This window comes from Condylura cristata, unplaced genomic scaffold (genome assembly GCF_000260355.1).
Source record: "Condylura cristata isolate star-nosed mole 26May11 unplaced genomic scaffold, ConCri1.0 scaffold00013, whole genome shotgun sequence".
Classification (NCBI taxonomy): domain Eukaryota; kingdom Metazoa; phylum Chordata; class Mammalia; order Eulipotyphla; family Talpidae; genus Condylura; species Condylura cristata.
This window is the reverse complement of record NW_004567114.1, coordinates 38,756,079-38,774,654: the sequence shown is the minus strand read 5'-3', so window position 1 is coordinate 38,774,654 and position 18,576 is coordinate 38,756,079. Positions and strand designations below refer to the sequence as shown.

Genomic DNA, 18,576 nt, shown 5'->3' with positions numbered 1-18,576 from the left:
GTACTTCGTCGATCTGCCTGTTCTGTTCCCCACTCTGTCTCTGGTGAAACCTCTCGCCACCCCTGAGCCTCTGGCCTGTACCCCAGTACTGTATGCACAAATAAATAAATCTTTAAAAAAAAAACAAAAAACACCATTTGGACAGAAAATTTACAGGTCAAATGATCTGAAGTAAAGCCCTATCTGCTCTTTTACTACTTTCCCAGAAATAACCTTTTCAGTTTTTTAAATGAACATACTTGTACTATACAGACATACCTTTACTTTCTAATTTTTCATCCACTTTGACACTGCCAGAGAAGCCATTTTCTATAAGACAGTGTTCAATGAGAGCTGGCCCATAGGCTATAAAAGCAAAGTATATTATTTTTAGTATTTTCTTACAAAATTTAACAATCAAAATATAATACAAATTTATATCCCAGTATAAATGATCAACTTGAAACAGTAGCTGATAAGTACAACAACTAATTTACTTATTTTAAACTGCTTCTCAAACTGACAATTCAAGTATTTAATAAACATTTGGAGAATACAATGAATTTACTGAAGTCAGTGCAAAAATTATAGGATTTAATGGAAGTCAGCTACATACAAAAAGGATTATAAATCTGGAATACAAGGTTGGTTTAGCAAAAATGGTTATTGAATTATATGTTAACAGAATAAAGAAATAAAATAAAAACCACACTTAAAAATTTTACCCATGCTGGAAAAAAAATAATAATGCACAACTATATACCAGAGACATTTTATGGGGTGGAATGGGGAATAGGATCAAAAAGGGGGGGGAGGGGTAGTGCACTGGACTATGATGATGGCACACGAGTGATCTGGTGATGGGAAGCCCACGGTGATTACAACTGAGATGGGAAAAGGCACAAAATGATGTAAAAATAAACTACTATATTATTAAAAAAATTTTTTTACCCATGCTATACTAACAGCTGGAAAGCCCCAAAGATAAGTGCGTTCTAATTTCATGAGAGGAAGAGTAACTCATTAATGTTCAATAATCAAAAGAACCTGTCTATCCCTAGTGCTCTCCAGATTCCTTAGTATCGGGATAAGTGATGATTTTCTCATGTATAAAAGTTTACTGAATTATCTTTACCTGGCACTAAAAATACCTGGCAGATGGGTCCTCCCTGGTGGCTCAGCAAGTTAAAGCACAGCACTAAGGAGTGAAAGCCACTTCAGCATGAATTCGATCCCCACCCCAGAGGTGACCCACATGGTGCGGCAGACCTCTGCTTCCCTCAGCCTTATACTTCCTCCATCTGCCTGTTCTGCTCCCCATTCTCTCTTGGGTAAAGTCTCTCAATGCCTCCACACCTCTGGCCTGTACCCCAGTTCTGTATGCATAAATAAATAAATCTTAAAAATCTGGCAGATGGCGAACAAGCATATGAAAAAATGTTCAACATCACTCGTAATAAGGGAGATGCAAATTAAAACCACAATGAGATACCACCTCACCCCAGTGAGAATGGCACATCTTCAAACAACTAGCAACAACAAATGCTGGCGAGGATGTGGAGAAAAAGGAACTCTCCTGCACTGCTGGTGGGAATGCAAACTAGTACAACCACTATGGAAAACTGTTTGGAGGTTCCTCAAACTGCTAAACATGGAGCTTCCCTACGACCCAGCAATCCCACTCCTAGGTATCTACCCAAAAGACACAAAAACACTGATTGAAAAAGATACCTGCACCCCCATGTTTATTGCTGCTTTATTTACAATTGGAAAAACATGGAAGCAGTCCAAATGCCCAAAAGTAGGTGACTGAATTAAAAAGATGCGGTACATATATACAATGGAATATTACTCAGCAACCAAAAAAGAGAAACACATGTCTTTTGCAGCAACTTGGATGGAGCTGGAAAAGATCATGCTTAGTGAGATAAGCCAGAAAGAGAAAGAAAAATACAAGATGGTTTCACTCACAGCAGGAGTACAATGGACCAGGAGAGAAACGAACAGTCATATACCAGAGACATTTTGTGGGGGTGGAGTGGGGAATTGGATCAAAAATGGGGGGGTGGGGAGGGAAGTGCACGGCATTATGGTAATGGCACACAGGTGACTTGATGATGGGAAACCCACGGGTATTACAATTGAGATGGGAAAAAAAAATGTACAAAATGATGTAAAAATAAACTGTTATAAAGTAAAAAAAAAAAAAGAAAAAATTCAAATGCACAAGCAATACATTTAGGATTTCAAATAGCAAAAAAAAAAAAATCTGGCAGATTCTGGGGTGTCTCAAGACTGACAAGTTAAAAAAAACTCAACAAATTAAGTGGGTATTAATTCAAAGATTCATATTGGGGAGAAAAAAACTGTTGTGGGGAGAATACTACAACCAGTACTAAGGTGTTAAAATATAAATAATTATTGCTTTAAAAAAATTTAACAGGTAATACTTTTTCAACTTAAGGTCAAGAGAGGTAAAGCTTCATGTGGAATGACAAATTCTTCTTTTCTTGAAAATAAACTATTAAAAAAGATTATATTAAAATCCTTTCTACATTTATGTTGCTCTAATTTCCTACCATAACTACAGGAGATTTCAATATATTACTGGGAACCATAATATCCTGCAAATAATTCATTGCTTTTTATAGTATTACTCACGAAATAATGGGATAAGAACTCTTTTCAGTAGTTCGCCTTTAGGTGCACTGGTTATTATTTCAGTCAATCTGTGAAACAAAGTTGATATATCCCTTACTATCTTATATATCTTACAATCTTATATATATCTAATAACACAACAATGTTCATATTCATAATACTGTAACATGCAGCAATTCATATGTTTATAATACTCCAAAATATTAATGTACTTAGTTCACTTTGTAGGTTAAGAAAATGGATCATAAAAATGACTTATCCAAGGTCAGTAAGTTCCTGAGTAGTAAACTGGGACTTGAACCCAGGTTTTCTAGGAAAAAGCAATACTTTTTCAACTTAAGGTCATATTACTTATATCACTGATGTGTCCATACATGACATGAAAGAGACAATTTTATATAGTAGTTACATATTGTTTTGTGGAGCATGGTTATATATTTTTTTAATGCTGTTAATTCTTAAGGTGCTATAGATCACTACAGTTTCCCAATCAACATCACCTAAAAAATTTGCTAGACCTTTAAATTCATGGGCCCTAAGCCAGATCTGGAGGGGTGGGGGTAAAAATGTGTGGGAAGGAGGGGCAACGGGGGCAGAAGAGGGAGGATCAGGGGAGTAGAAATCTGTTTTATCAAGACCCCCCCCTGAGTAATTCTAATGCATGCTAAACTTTGAGACCGACTGCTGTAGACTATCAATCAGCAAAAGTCTCCTACTCAGAGGAGTATTGCTATAATCAGCCGATTATCCCATCCTAACCAGATCAGAATTTCTATCGCCTTATACTTTTGCCCCAAGATATCCATATGTCATTAAACATATGACATCTGAAGTAATACCAATCATAAACATCTGAAGTAATATCAACCTTAAAATTAAAAGAGAGAGAACTCTCCGGTGGTGTAAGGGGTTAAGTCTTACCACTATAAAGCTATAAGCAGCCACTGCAGCCACTGAGTGGCCAGGGATGTGACCCACATGGCACAGCAGACCTTTCCTGTCTTGCCCATTGCTCCCCTCAGCAGTGTATTTCAATCAAACTGCCAGTTCTATTCCCCACGCTGTCTCTGTTGAATCCTCTCACCTCCCCTGCACCTCTTGCCTTTACACCAGTTCTTGTATTCATAAATAAATCTTTAAAAAGAATTTTAAAAGATGTATTTTTGCTACTCCCAAAACAGTTCAATAGTTTATGCAAACATTATGTAGTTTAAGTAGTTAAATTTAGTTATTTTATCCAAGTATACAAATTACATCCTTATGTAACAATTCTTTCATATTATGACATATGACCTATTTTACCACTTAATACAATATGAAGCAAGTTTATAAATAGAACATGTTACCTTTCCAAAGCAAGCAAAGGTTCAGCAGCTTTAGCATGATCAATTGGATAGCGTTCACGAACAGCAAATTTAACATCATCTGACTCATCAGTTCGGAATCTTAAGATATTTAAAATTAGGTACTCATAATCTGTCAGAACAATGTTCCCCTGTAATAGATTAAAATATAGTTTATCGCTTTTCTCAAATTATCCTTGGAACTTCTTTAAAACTTGAGAAAGAATATGTAGTCTCTTAAAGACTTAATCAAGCCAACAAGAATGTAGTTACAGTTAAAATAGTGTGAGTCACATCTAAAAAGTGCTTCTTGTATTGTCCAGCACAGATTGCTACATAAGACAAACATATTTAAAGACCCCCTCCACCCCCCGCCAAGTTTAAAACATCATGAAGAAAACTAGAGCAGCTCTTCATTGGCATAAGTCTTATATATTGGTTTAAGATTATGATCCAGTCTCATCCTTTCACTGTTCAGTTTTCCTGTCACCATTTATTGAAGACGCTCCATTTCTCCATTGTATATTCTTGTTTAATTTTTCTGTCATAAATTATTACACTAACTATGCCTACATTCTATTTCCAGGATTTCTATTCTAGTTCACTGATCTATGAGCCTGTCTTTATGCCAGTGCCTTCCAGATTTGATGACTAAAGCTTTGTAATAAAGTTTGAAATCATGAAGTGTGATGCCTCTAGCTTGGTCTTTTTGTTCAAGATTGTCTTGATTATTCAAGGTCTTTTGTGATTCCATAAATATCAGATTTTTTGTTCTATTTCTATAAAGAATTCCTTTGATAGTAATTACAATGAATCTTACATTGCCTTGAGTAATATGGACATCTTAATAATACTAATTCTTCCAAATCACGAGCATGGAGTATCTTCCCATTTTTCTTACAGTTTTCAGTGAACATGCCTTTTCCTCACAGCTAAATTTATTTGTAAGTATTTTTATCCCCTTTGATGTAATAGCAAATGATTTCTTCTTATCATAATTAGCTATTAGGATATAAAAATGCCAGAGATCTTTGGAGACTGATTTTGTATCCTGCAACATTACTAATTTGTATAAGAGCCAATAAATGAAAATAACCAAAGTATACAGAGATAGATGAATTAATACAGAAGACATGGGTTATGTGTATATACACAGGGATACCGAAGTATGCCTGTCTCTCTTCAAATTTTGGATAATTTTTAAGAAATCCCTCTCATGATCGTATTTAAAAGTATTCTTGATTACACATATATACATAAATTACTCTTGTTTCAAATCGTTGAATCTGATCAAACTAGGATTAATCTTCCTAGCTTATTCAAAAGTTTCTGTAAAAGGTATTTTAGGTTGTGGATAGCATATAATCTGTTGCATATTCTTTTTTTCAAGAGCACTGCTACAGTGTAAAAACCATTCTTAAATTAGAAGGCTTTTTACAAAAAGTGTCTACAGGCTGTAGTTTATCAACACCTGTTTTTCAAAGAGTAGCTAGTTCATGCTTTCCACTAAGGCTCTAAAATTGACTTATCTGTTGACATCTCAATTTAAAAATACAAAATTAGAGCAACTAAATACATATATATTTACCAGGATGTATGGAAAGTGGGATGAAGAAGGGTATTGCTATAGAGGGATAGTACAAGAATGATCTCTGCAGTAATACAGAATTCTATGCCCTGAAGTTGAGGTTACACGAATCTGCAAATGTGAACTATACACAGAGCTATATGCATAGATTGTATCAATATAAATTTCCTGTTTTTGATATTGTACTATTTTACAATTATGTAAGATTTAACAATGGAGGGATACATCAAACATCTACTTTATCGCTGCAACTTTCTGTAAATCTAAAGATATTTAAAAAATAAAAATTTTAAATATTTTAAAAAAGAGAGTATCATACAAATTTTAAAAATTGACACAACCTCAGACCACATGCAAAAGTCATTTCCCAATGGGCAGCAGGTGCAGTTACTTTTGCCTAGGGGGACAGTACAGAAAGATAATACATGATAAAGAAATGACCAGCAAAGAGTAGTACAAAGATAGAGACAAATGCAAGGAACAGCATGTGTATTTTAGCTGTACTGTACCCATTAGTATCACAGTGTAGCAGTAGTTATGACTCAGATAAAAATGTTTCCCACCATGTTTTACATTATTTACATGAATAATCATTACTGAATAATCAATAATGTAATAAATAAATTCTCCACCTCGCCTCCAAATTTAACTTACCCTATCATAGAGCTCAATGATTAAGTGATAAGCAGCTTCATCACTTCCAAATTGAAAATCTACAATTCTATCCACTCCAAGCTGTTTTGCACTGACTAATCTGCGACTCTTCAAATGTTTTCGGCACTAGCAAGAACAAAGAAGAAAAAGACAATGATATAGTAAAACTAAATTCCCAATTATTTGGTTCTAGTTTAAAATAAATTTCTTCTTTTCATTACCATCAGGAATATTTAAAAAGTAGCACGTGAAACAGTTTAGTCATTTTAAAAAAAGCTTGCAGACAGGTCGTATTAGAAGGAAAACATTTTATCTTATAAATAACTGACAACTAACTAAAATAATACATTTGATCCTTGAACAGGGGTTAGGGACAATGCTTCCTCCACTCCCCAAACACACAGTAGAAAATTTGAGTATAAATTATTGTCAGCCCTCTGTATACCCAGATTCCACTTCCTTGAATTCAACTAATCCTTATTTGGAACTGAATGCAGAACTCACAGAAAGAAAAAAATAATCCATATATAAATGAACCCACACAATTCAAATCCTATTTATTCAAGGGTTTTTATATTTAATTTTTTATTCAACTTTTAAGTTTTTATTTAGGACAATCCCTAAAAGAATCAGTAGGGTTACTATTAAGTAATTTATTAATTTTGGGGCAGCCCTTGTGACTAAAGAAACCTATAACTTGTAATTTTAAAAGATTCTAAGTTGCTGGGGGTAAGACCCTTTTCTATGAAGCCTCTAGTGAAAAAATACAATGCTAAAACAAAATAAATTTCTGAAGGCCAGTGAGGAGAAAGAAATTAGTATGTTTGGAGACCAAATCTGTCTGAGGTATTGCGTTAGGTACTTTACTTGTTATTTTAATTCTCACCAATAACCCCATGAGGAAGACATTATCTATATTTTACAGTTAAAAAAACTAAGGTCCAAGAGATGAAGTAACTATTTCAGGTTTTAAATTATTTAGTGACAAAATTATTAATTCAAGTTAGGTATATATATCTGACTAGCACCTTCTCTTTTACTGAGCTGTTGGTATATTTGTTATTTCAATAATCAAATACGTAACATGTCCACAAATGCAGATTTCAGTTTTAGAGTAAACAGGATTTCAGTGAAAAAGTAAAATCAAAACGAAGGAGAGAAATGAAAAATAAAAGGGTATAGCAGTTCATCAATACTAATACTACTGAGTACTCTAGCAAAATGCAGATTGGTATCTCAAAAGTGAAGTGAGTATGATTAACATAGGAAAATGAGGTAGAGGCAGTTTACAAGAAAGCTAGGATACAGAATATGGGTTTAAAAATTAGATAATCAGAGACCTCCCAGGTGGTACAGGGCTTAAATCAGTGCTATTAAGCTATCAGCAGCCACTACATCATAAATTCCATCCCCAGCCAGAGAGGTGACCCACACAGTGGAGCAGACTTCTCCTGCCTGGCCTTCTGCTCCCCACAGCTGTGTATTTCAGCAGATGCACCTGTTCTGCTCCCCACTCTGTCTCTGGTGAAGTCTCACCCCCAGAACTTCTGGCCTAAACCCCAGTTCTTGTATGCATAAATAAAATCTTAAAAAATAAAAAAACTAGGTAATCATAAAAGGTGAGATAGATAATGAAAATGTCTTTTTATCATAAAATTGTTTGATAGTAAGAAGTAAACTGTAAGGTATTAAGTTATGAAAGTCTGAACTAGAATGGTGACTGGGAATAGAAAGATTTAGAGCACAATGGGTGTGAAGGGTGATATGGAGAAATCAATAAACACCTACTTTGTTCATCCCAGTATCATTTTTTTTTTAAGATTTATTTATTTTTGCATACAGAACTGGGGTACAGGCCAGAGATGCAGGGGTGGTGAGAGCATTCACCAGAGACAGAATGGGGATCAGAACAGGCCGACTGATGAAGTACACTGATGAGGGGAGCAGCAGCTTGGTCAGAAGAGGTCTGCCAGCCATGTGGTCACCTCCGGGGCAGGTGAGGATTGAACTCATGCGAAAGTGGCTCTAGCTTCCCAGTGCTGTGCTTAAACCTGCTATGCCACCAGGGAGGGCCCATCCCAGTATCTTTCAACTGCTATTTATAGCTTTATTTCATCTGTATCAGTAACAGTGAAGGAAAACCAGTTTTAAAACCTCAGTTGTTAATAACTAGTATCAGGGCTTCAAATTTTAGCTTCCAGTATAATTTAAAACATACCTTCATGGCAAAACTTGATGGCATCATGTTCTTAGGCCATTCAAATTCTGTTGTGTGAATTCGTATACCAGATTCAAGTAAAAGGGTAGCTTTAAAGTCTGGTCTATAGTAGAAAAAAGTCAAGTTATTCTTCAGGACATTTGTTTAACTCAGTGAAATACTTTTTAAAAAACTTTAAAAAATCAACAACCACATCACCAAAGTTTAAAAAAGAGCTATACAACCATTCTTACTTTTGAAGACGAATAAGATATGTCTTATTATCCACATCATAAACATTGTTTACTCTCATTCCTAGCAAGCTGCAAGAGAAAAAAAAAACAAACAACATATACTGTTATCTGAAACACAAAATTTACAACTGTAGGCACAAGCTGGGCCTGAGGAGGAGGGCAGGTTAAATGTAAAGATACAGTCAATCAGGAGGCAGAGTCTGAAGGTCATCAGGCAGGCATTTAAGTCCAATACTTAAGAGTAGTTATTTACGAACAAATGGGGTGTGTAACAGCAATAGGAATACGTGTCTCTCTAAAATAATTCAATTTCTAAAGGAGAGATTACAATTTTTATTTATTTTCTTACATAATTTACTTTTGTACAGACTACTCCCCTCAGGTGTGAGGTATGGCTACAAAGAATTTATTTTTAAAGAGTAAATTTTAATCGACTTAATTTATTAAGGGGAAAAAAAAGACAAACGGGGCCCTTGGAAACATAACAAAGCTTACAAGGCTCAGTAATCCACACTAGAACCCAGATCTCAGGTCAAATTTGTTATCTCCAGCTAAAACTGCAATGCTCCAGACCTCTGGGATTTGGAGTGTCAAAGACCAAGCTTCCAGCCTGGAAACCTCGGAAAGTAAAAGACTACTGTGTGTCTCGGCGTCACCTGCCTCTAGTGTTTCACTACGTTTGCTGCCACACCGGGGCGACTCAACCAGACACACTGGCGAGATACAACACCAAGCGGAAGCAGAAATTCCGGGCTGGGAAGATAAAAGGGGGGACAGGGCAGCTGGTGCCCTTGGGGTACCCGAAGAATCCTGGAAAGGCTGTCACGCATTCGTCCACCCAGGCCTAACGAGCGACGAAAGCAGGGGAGAGAAATGAAAAACATCAGGCTGGTTTTGTCTCCACCATGGGGCCTCCTGCCTCTGCCTCCTGCAATGTCCTCAAGAGCCTGGCCACCTTTGGTACATTACCTGCCATTCAGCTCCGCGAGCACAGCGCGGAGGTCAATCGTGCTAAAGCGGGTCTTCATGGTGAGATTTGACCGTGGCTACCGCAGTTTGTTCCACTCAGTCACCGATTCGCCACACTACTCTTTTGCGCAGGCGCACTTGCGGGGGAGCTACGGTCGCGCCGAAGAGCCAAAATTCCTTGGAGCGAAGCATTTGCGTCACTTTTATTGAATTAGCCAGTTTAGTTGTCACCAGTTCGCTTTTAGTTCCACCGAAACAATTCGACGTAGATCCAAATTATTCTCTTGAATTTCATTACTTCCTACAAAGCTTAAGGATTACAAAGCGTATTGGGATTGCATTGCTCCTTCTATTTCAAGACTCAAGTCAGTCTCTATAGCGACTCCTGCTGGTCCCAACAATTTATGAGGCGGGTTTGGGGAATTTTTCCCCAAATGAACTGTAGGGGTCGGTATATGGAAGCAACGACTCCTTTCATTTCAGTATACTCGAACCTGTAGAAATTTGAAATGTAACGAGACGACCCTGTTTCATTTGCTCTACCATTACCCACCGCGATTGAAACGAACCAACCTTCAACAAGGCGTTCCTATTTTGATGGGTCCTGCTCTCCAAAGGAAGATTTCACCAAGGGTTGCATGGGATTTTCATCTTTTTCTTGGTATTCTCTTGATGTAGCACAGTACTTGGTACGCAACAGAAGCCCCTCAAACGCTTGACAAACTCAACTGTTTCAATAGATAATGCAGAAACAGATTGCCTCCCCACCGTGAGGAATTCAGTGTGAAGGGAATAAGTGCTTCAAAAATACAAAAACAGATGCATAGGAAAGAAGAAAAGACCAGGAGTACTCAAAAAGCGAGTCAGGGTCTCGCTATGTTGCCCAGGCTGGAGTGCAGTGGCTATTCACAGGCGCGATCCCACTACTGATCAGCACGGGAGTTTTGACCTGCTCCGTTTCCGACCTGGGCCGGTTCACCCCTCCTTAGGCAACCTGGTGGTCCCCCGCTCCCGGGAGATCACCATATTGATGCCGAACTTAGTGCGGACACCCGATCGGCATAGCTCACTACAGCCCAGAACTCCTGGACTCAAGCGATCCTCCAGCCTCAGCCTCCCGAGTAGCTGGGACTACAGGCGCGCGCCACCACGCCCGGCGGTAGGCGTGGATTGCAGGAGAACTCTTGAGTCTGCGGGGCGTGGTTGCCATTGCAAGCGAAACGTAATTGTAGACGCAAAGGGACTATAGCACAGGCGGCATAACGTTACTGCCTTTTCGGCAGCACAGTAAACCCTACAGCATCACTTAAAATAGGACATACGCCTTTTGGAGGTTTAGGAAATACAGAGAACTAAGCACACTGTACTCCAAACTGTGAAAGTGAGAAGTTTAACTGTACACAAATGATACTAAGGGTTTTTTTAAATCCCTATACTTATACCACTTTGACCTGTTCTTCCGCTCCCTTCCCTCTTAGCCTCAGATACCTCCCTTTGTTTATTAGAGTCCAAGTGTGTTTGGAAGCATTTTACTTTACCCACTGTCTGCTATGTAAATGTTTAATTGTGGTCTTTGTCATTGATTTGCTTTTTCACACATAATTCCCTTGAAATCCTTCCATTTTGCTATAAGCGGCAAAATTTTGTCTTTCCTGTGTCTGAATCCCACTGTATGGATATATCACATCTTGGTCGAGTCCTCTATCAGTGGTCGCTTAAATTGTTCCCATGCCCTAGCTTATTATAAACAGTGCTGCAATAAACATTGTAGAACATGTAATATTTTGAGGGAATGGTTTCATGTCCTTTGGATAGATGCCCAAGAGTGGTACTGCTAGTTCATAGGGTATTTGCATTTTTAGTTTTTTAAGATAAATCCAAAATTGCTCCAATTTATAGTGCTATCAACAGAATAATCCTCCTTCTCCAAATCCTCTCCAGCCCTTGCGTTGAGGGCTCTTTTAATATGTGCCATTCTCACCCATGAGAATTGATTCAGGTCATTTTGACCTGTATTTCCCTTTTTAACAGTGCCGATGAATATTTCTTTCATGTCTCCATTGGCATTCTGGATAAATTGTTCAAATCAACAGGGTGGTTTGACTTTTATTGTTAAACAATGTATTTTTTTTTTATATATATCTTGGCTATTAACTCTTTGGCAGTGGTGCAATGAGTAAATATTTTCTCCCATGTCTTTTTAACCTACTTATATTTGCTCTGTGTAGAAGTTTACTAATTTGAGGTAATTTCAGTTGTTTATATTTGCTTTTATTTCCCTTGCCATAGGGTCAAGTCTCTAAACACATCTTTATTATTGATATTATGAAATGTATCACCCATGTTTTCTTTTGTATATTTTAGTTGTTGCAGGTCTTATATCTAAGTCTCTCATCCAGTTTGTATTTATTTTTCTGCATGGAGTCAGAGAGTGATCCAGCTTCATTATATTTCCATATGGTCATCCAGTTTCCAGGCACCCAGGCATTCAGATTCCCCATGGTGTGGTCATGGTTCCTTTGTCATGAAATCAGTACTGATATATACATGAATTTGCTTCTGGGATTTTGACTCTGTTCCATTGATCCATATGTTTATTTTTATGTCAACATCATATTATTTTAATTACTGTTACTTTATAGTATAATTAAAGTCAGGTAACATGATGTCTTCATTTATCTCCTCTTTTCTCAGGGTTACTTTTGCAATTTGTGGCCTTTTGTGGTTACATAAAAATTTAAATATTTTGAGTCTCCATGGTGGTGAAGGGATTAAAGCAGTGCTAACAAGCTATAGCCAGCCTCTGCATCAAGACTTTCACGCCCCTGTGGCCAGAGACCTGAGCCACATGGCACAGCAGACCTCTCTGTCTGTTCCCCTTAGCAGTGTTTCAGTCCATTTGACTGTTCTGCTCCCTACTCTGTCTCTGATGAATCCTCTCATACCAACTCCACCCCCCACCTCTGGCCTACACTCCAGTTCTTGTATGCATAAATAAATAAATCTTTGAAAAAAAAATTTCGCATTTTTTGTTTAATTTCCTTAAAGAACACTGTTGGTATTTAAAAGGGGAGTCCATTAAATTTATGTATTACTGGTGGCAGAATTGTCATTGTAACTATACCGATCCTTCCTATCTTAAGCATGAAGAGCAATTCCATCTCCTTGTAATGACCTAATACTGTAATGATGCCTTGTAGTTTTTGTTGTATAAGTTCTTCACCCCCTTGACTAATTTATTTCCTAGGTATTTAGTTCTTTTTGCAACAAAGAATTATTGCTTTATTTTATTCTTTTTTGTTTGTATGTAAAAATGCAACAAATTTTTGTAGGTTGATATGGTAAACTGTCACTTTGCCATATTCAATTGTCTAATAGTTTTTGATGCAGTCTTTACATTTTTCTATATGTAGTATATTGTTTTCAAATATTAACATGTGCACTTCTTCTTTTCCAACCTAGATTCCTTTTTCCCCCCATTGATGTCATATTGTTCTAACTAAAACTTCTAGTATAAAATTAAACAGAAATGATGACAGTAGGCTTCCTTGTCTTGTTCTTAATCTTTAAGGAAAGCCTTTTAATTTTCCAGTACTAAGTATCATATTGGTTGCAGGTTTATGTAGCCTTTATTATACTGAGGAAGGCTTCTTTTATTCTTAACTTGTTAAGCATTATTATCATAAATAGGTCATAAATCTTATCAAATGCTTTCTCTTTGTATTTGTATTATCATATGATTTTAATCTTCATCATTGTTGATAAACTGTATTATATTTGTTCATTAGAATCCTCCTAATATATTGCTGACCAGTTTGCCAGCATTTTGTTAAATATCTTTATATCAATATTCATTAGGAATGATGGTCTGTGGTTTCCTTGTATTATCTTTATCTGATTTCAGCATTAGGATAATGTCTATATCATAAAATGTATTAGGAATCATTCCCTTTCTTGGAATTTTAGAAAAAAATGTCAACTAGCTGGGCATAAGTTCTATAAAGGTTTGATACACTTTACTTGTAAAGTCATCTGACTCTTGATTTTTGCTTTGGGGGAAAAAACTAAGGTTCTTAATTTGTTATCTCTCAAAGTATTCCTAAGAATACCTAAATATTTTGAAGAAAAGTAAGTCATATAAGTAGTCCACATGGAAAGGGTAAACATTCAGGGTTTTATTAAAAACAAAAACTGAAGGACTTCAACAGCAAAATTCCCACCTTTAGCATCAAGAATACTAATTTTAAATTACATGGTATAGTCAGTTCATTGATTAACTCTTACAATAGTTCTGCTTAGTCGGTCAAGGAAAATACAAGAATAGAGGTGAAGGGAAGTGGCAAATCAGGTATTAAAGTTACAAGAGACCTTCATAATTATTCTGAATTGCACATTACTAGAAGTGAATTCCATCACTTCTAGCTTTTGAAATAATTTCCAGACCAGAGATATTTCAGGAGCAGAATAAAAGATAGGGGCATAAGGAGATGAACAAGTCATCTTTGGGTTTTAAAGAGAAGATAAATGTAAGTGTTTTAAACTACAGAGAGGCACTGTTGAAATTTGCCCCAATCAAAAAGTTAGAGGAAATTACTGATGGGTAATTTAAGGGTAGCCTATCTCAAACTTCAGTATATATTCAATAGATGCTGGAGAGGTAATTCAAGCAAATTCTTGGGCACCACACCCAGAGGTTCTGACTCAGTCATTCACTTTGACTCAAGGCACCTCATTTTTTTCTGCCAAAGATGAAAGGTGCCTGTGGCCAATAGGAACCAAGATAGTTTTATTTAAAATAAAGTATAATTTATGAATTTACTTTCCACTCAATTTATGGATATGTTCTATGCATATTCTTTGAGAAATTTTTTTAATTGAGGTAATTTCCCACTGCAAAATTTTACCACCTTAGTCATTTTAAAGTATACAACTAGGTAAGGAAATATTCACAATGTTGTACAACCATCTTCACTGCCAAGTTCGTTTATCATTTAAGACCTACTCAGCTACCTTGGGAGGGTCTAGAGAACATAAATTTCACCACAAAGTGAGACAATTATATGCAAGGAGCTCTCAGAATCCTCTCAGTGTGAATATCTCAGTGATCACATTTCTCCATAGGCTAGATCTTACACTGGGAGGGCTGAATTGGGAAACTCATAGGCAGCACCTGTCCTTAGATCCAGGAGAGGCAGAGTCCATCTCAAAAGGCAATGGGTGTGGTTGCTCTAACAGACAGCAGTGTCAATGCAACAATCAGAGCAGTCTGCCAACACCTATGGTGTTGGCAGTTTGATTATAAAAATGAAATAGACAGGAAGCCTTCTAAATTCTTACTTGACCTGTATAAGCATAGATTTCTAGTTCAAGTGAACAAAAGTCAGACTTGAAACATAAAAACAGAGTTGCAACCTCCCAATTCACAATTTATAGGCCCAGAACTTTTGAGCAAAAATCAAACTTTGAAGGTTCCCTTGTAAAATCTCAGTATGTTGCCAAACACTTACACCATTTATCCCTCTTCGAGTCTTCCCCCATAGGGATCTATCACCTTTACCAGGGTAATTGTTCATTGGGAGAAAGGAAATGAGCAGGCCTCATGGCCTGAACTGGCTCTGAAGTGACCCTACTTCTAGGAGATCCCACAATGTCACTGTGGTCTACCAAAGTAGTGATGTAAGGAAGTCAGGTAAACAACAGTTTCCCCTCAGATGTGTTTCACAGTGGGTCCTCAGGGTGCCTAACCCTGTGCTGTGGTTATTTCTACAGTGTTTGGAGTGCTCAGCAACAGGAAGAATATCGATAAAGGTTCTTGACTATGGCATGAGAACTGTTATAGGGGAAAGTGAAGTAGAAGCCACTAAAACTACCTCCCCTGAGAGAAGCACTAAACCTGCATTCCTGGAGGGATTGCAGCGATTAGAAATGCCCTCAAGAACTTGAAAGATACAGTGATGATAATTCCTATATCACATTTAAGTTGCCAACTTGGCCTCTGCTGAAGACTGATGTATCTTGGAAAAAGACAGTGGATTATTGTAAATTTAACCAGTGGTGATTCTAATTGAAGTTGCTATATACCAGATGTGTTTTCATACTTGAGCAAATTAATACAGCCTCTAGTAGCTGGTAGGCAGTTAAATGTTCTGGCAATGTATTTTTGTCCATCTCTGTTAATAAAGACCATAGAAGTCATTTGCTTTCAGCTGCCAAGGCCAGCAATGTACCTTTAACTGTCCTATTCAGGGGTATATCACCTCATCAATTCGCTACCATAACTTAGTTCAAAGCGATTTTATTTGCTTCTCTTCCACAGGTATTATACTGGCCCATTACATTGATGAAATCTGCTGATTGGATCTAGGGAACAAGAACTAGCAACTATTCTGGACTTACTGGTAAGGCATTTGTGTGTCAGAGAATGGAAATAAGTCTGCCAAGAATTCAGAGATCTGTCTCAGTGAAATTTCTAGGGGTGTGGGACTATGGTGAAGATAACCCTTTTAAGGTGAAGGGTACGTTTTTTAAGTTGTTTAATTTTGTCCCACTTACAACCCTAACAGGCACAAAGCCTCTGTGGGTTTTGGAAGCAGTATAATTTTTATTTGGGTATGTTACTCTGAACTTCTTACCATCGGATCCAAAAAGCTGCTAGATTTAATTGGGGTTCAGAACAAGAGAAGATTATTATAGTTACCTATATATTTACCTTTACTGAGATCTATATGATGTGGGCTTGAGAAGATACTCCTCAGGCCAGGACATTCAGAGGGCTTATGGAAAGGGGGCAATGCAGTGGCATCCAGATCAAATTCCTGTGAATAAGGAAGCAGAGAGAATTTAAAATTTAAACAAGTAGCTGAAGTGCTATTAAATGGTAAATACAGGACATTTATGACAAATGAGGCAAAGAAGGGTTAAACAGCAGAGGTGTGGGTGGACTCTCATTTTGACATTTAATGTTAAGCTTAGTTTAAAGAGAGGGTAAACTATCTTTGTCATTTGCTTTTAAAAGTAAATGCAAATATGCTTGGTGCATTCATCCCTAATATATATATATATATAGAATGCAGTCAGCTTTATGGAAAGTATACATTGGGCCCTCTTCATTTTACAAGTAGTTGAAATTTATTGAGTGCTTATATTATACATCTACAATAGATTATCAGATCCATATTAAGATAGATGTGAAGGTCTGACCATTTTCCATTGCCGCTAAAATGCTTGAATTTGAAAGGAAACCCTCTAAGGCAGTTCTTTCAAGAACTTCTGACAAATTGAACTATTCCCTTTTTCTATACTTTATTCACTTCAGATTTGTTTTAAAAATGAAGTAAAGGTACTGCACTTACTCACTATGGCTTAGTGAAGGGCGCTGAGGCTTTTCTCTCATCTTTGTTTGCTTCAACTGCTGCTCTATAAAGTTCTGAGTCCTCGCGCAATTTAACTATCGGCAATCAGAGAATCAAAGCAAGAGACACGTGACAGCATTCCGCCTAGCTGGCCCCTCACTTCTGCAGTCTCAAGGGCATCTTGGGCTCTTCTTGTATTGTCTCCTCCCTCGTCCCCCCATAAAGGTGGGCTACAGGGCCCCCTGTCTTAAGTCAGCAGATCGGTAAACGACTGTATTGTAAGGATTGCCGTGGAAAAGAGTGGGTTAATCAGATCTACCGTCTGCAACATTTAAAAGCAAAAACTTTGACAGGGTAGAGGAGAAAAAAGCTGACATCCTGTGGCAGGAGGTGAGGAGAGAAGCAATGCAGGGAAATAGTGGTGATAACAGAGCAGCGGGAAGATCGTGGGAAGTCTAGAATCAGAAGTTCGGTGTTTTTTTTTTGCGCTCTCCCAGCGGCTATTTTCTCCCCAGCTTGTGAATGAACGAGCACCCCCTATTGGTTGCAAGGGTAATTACACCTTTTTCCAGCGACATTCTCATGATTGACCAGTAGGGGTCAGTGATGAGGGACAACTTTTCGCATGAAAACGGGTTCTTGTTAACCGAAAAGTAAGTGTAAAATAGATTAAATGTATAGTGGGAAGGCAGCAGCAGTTGTAAAGATCACATTATTATTTCTTGTTTGGGGAAGAAAATATTAGTGGATTCCTGAGGGGTGAAAGTATGAATATGAAAAAGGGAAAATTATTTAAAATACAAAATTCTTTAGTTAAAAGGGTAGATTATTTAATTAAATAAAGGGTGTTTAATAAGCAAAAGAGACGGGGTCTCGCTATGTTGCCCAGGCTGGAGTGCAGTGGCTATTCACAGGCGCGATCCCACTACTGATCAGCACGGGAGTTTTGACCTGCTCCGTTTCCGACCTGGGCCGGTTCACCCCTCCTTAGGCAACCTGGTGGTCCCCCGCTCCCGGGAGGTCACCATATTGATGCCGAACTTAGTGCGGACACCCGATCGGCATAGCGCACTACAGCCCAGAACTCCTGGACTCAAGCGATCCTCCAGCCTCAGCCTCCCGAGTAGCTGGGACTACAGGCGCGCGCCACCACGCCCGGCGGTCGCTGAGGCTGCCAGTAGATACTAGAGGCTACGAGTGTGGTGACGTCATGGGAGAGGGAGTGGCTGGGTTTGTCACCGGAATAGGCCCGGCCCTCCCCGCCCCGCTCACATTAGTCAGGAGGCTGAGTCCTTGTGAAATCGTCCGGGCGGGCTCGCTGCCTTGCTTTATTAGTTCCGGAGCGCGTCTGGCCTCGGCTCCGGGTATTTTGCTCCGAAAACCGTGTTCTTGTATAACAGATATCGGTGAATATGAACTTAATGTTAGTAGGGAAAAGCGAAACGCAGTAACCTCAATGTTACCTCATCAGGCCTTAGTATTTGTTGCACCTTTTGGGGGGACGTTATTGACGAGAGAATCATCTCGCGGCCACTGTCCCAGGGTGCCATGAGGAGGTGCCTTAAGGAACGCAGGTGTA

At 38.0% G+C, this 18,576-nt stretch overlaps 1 protein-coding gene across 1 annotated transcript in view; it reads right to left on the bottom strand.

The window, feature by feature from the left end:
• NEMF (nuclear export mediator factor) overlaps window positions 1-9,752 on the bottom strand; it is a 35,643-nt gene extending 25,891 nt beyond the window's left edge. The window contains exons 1-7 of the mRNA XM_004681890.2: window positions 9,646-9,752; window positions 8,677-8,745; window positions 8,444-8,546; window positions 6,226-6,351; window positions 3,987-4,135; window positions 2,641-2,708; window positions 259-345 (exon numbers count right to left, since the gene is read on the bottom strand). Coding sequence (XP_004681947.1) covers window positions 259-345; window positions 2,641-2,708; window positions 3,987-4,135; window positions 6,226-6,351; window positions 8,444-8,546; window positions 8,677-8,745; window positions 9,646-9,704 — 661 coding nt within the window. The 5' untranslated portion in view covers window positions 9,705-9,752. The remainder of the gene's footprint in view (window positions 1-258; window positions 346-2,640; window positions 2,709-3,986; window positions 4,136-6,225; window positions 6,352-8,443; window positions 8,547-8,676; window positions 8,746-9,645) is intronic.
• Window positions 9,753-18,576: the final 8,824 nt, after the last annotated feature.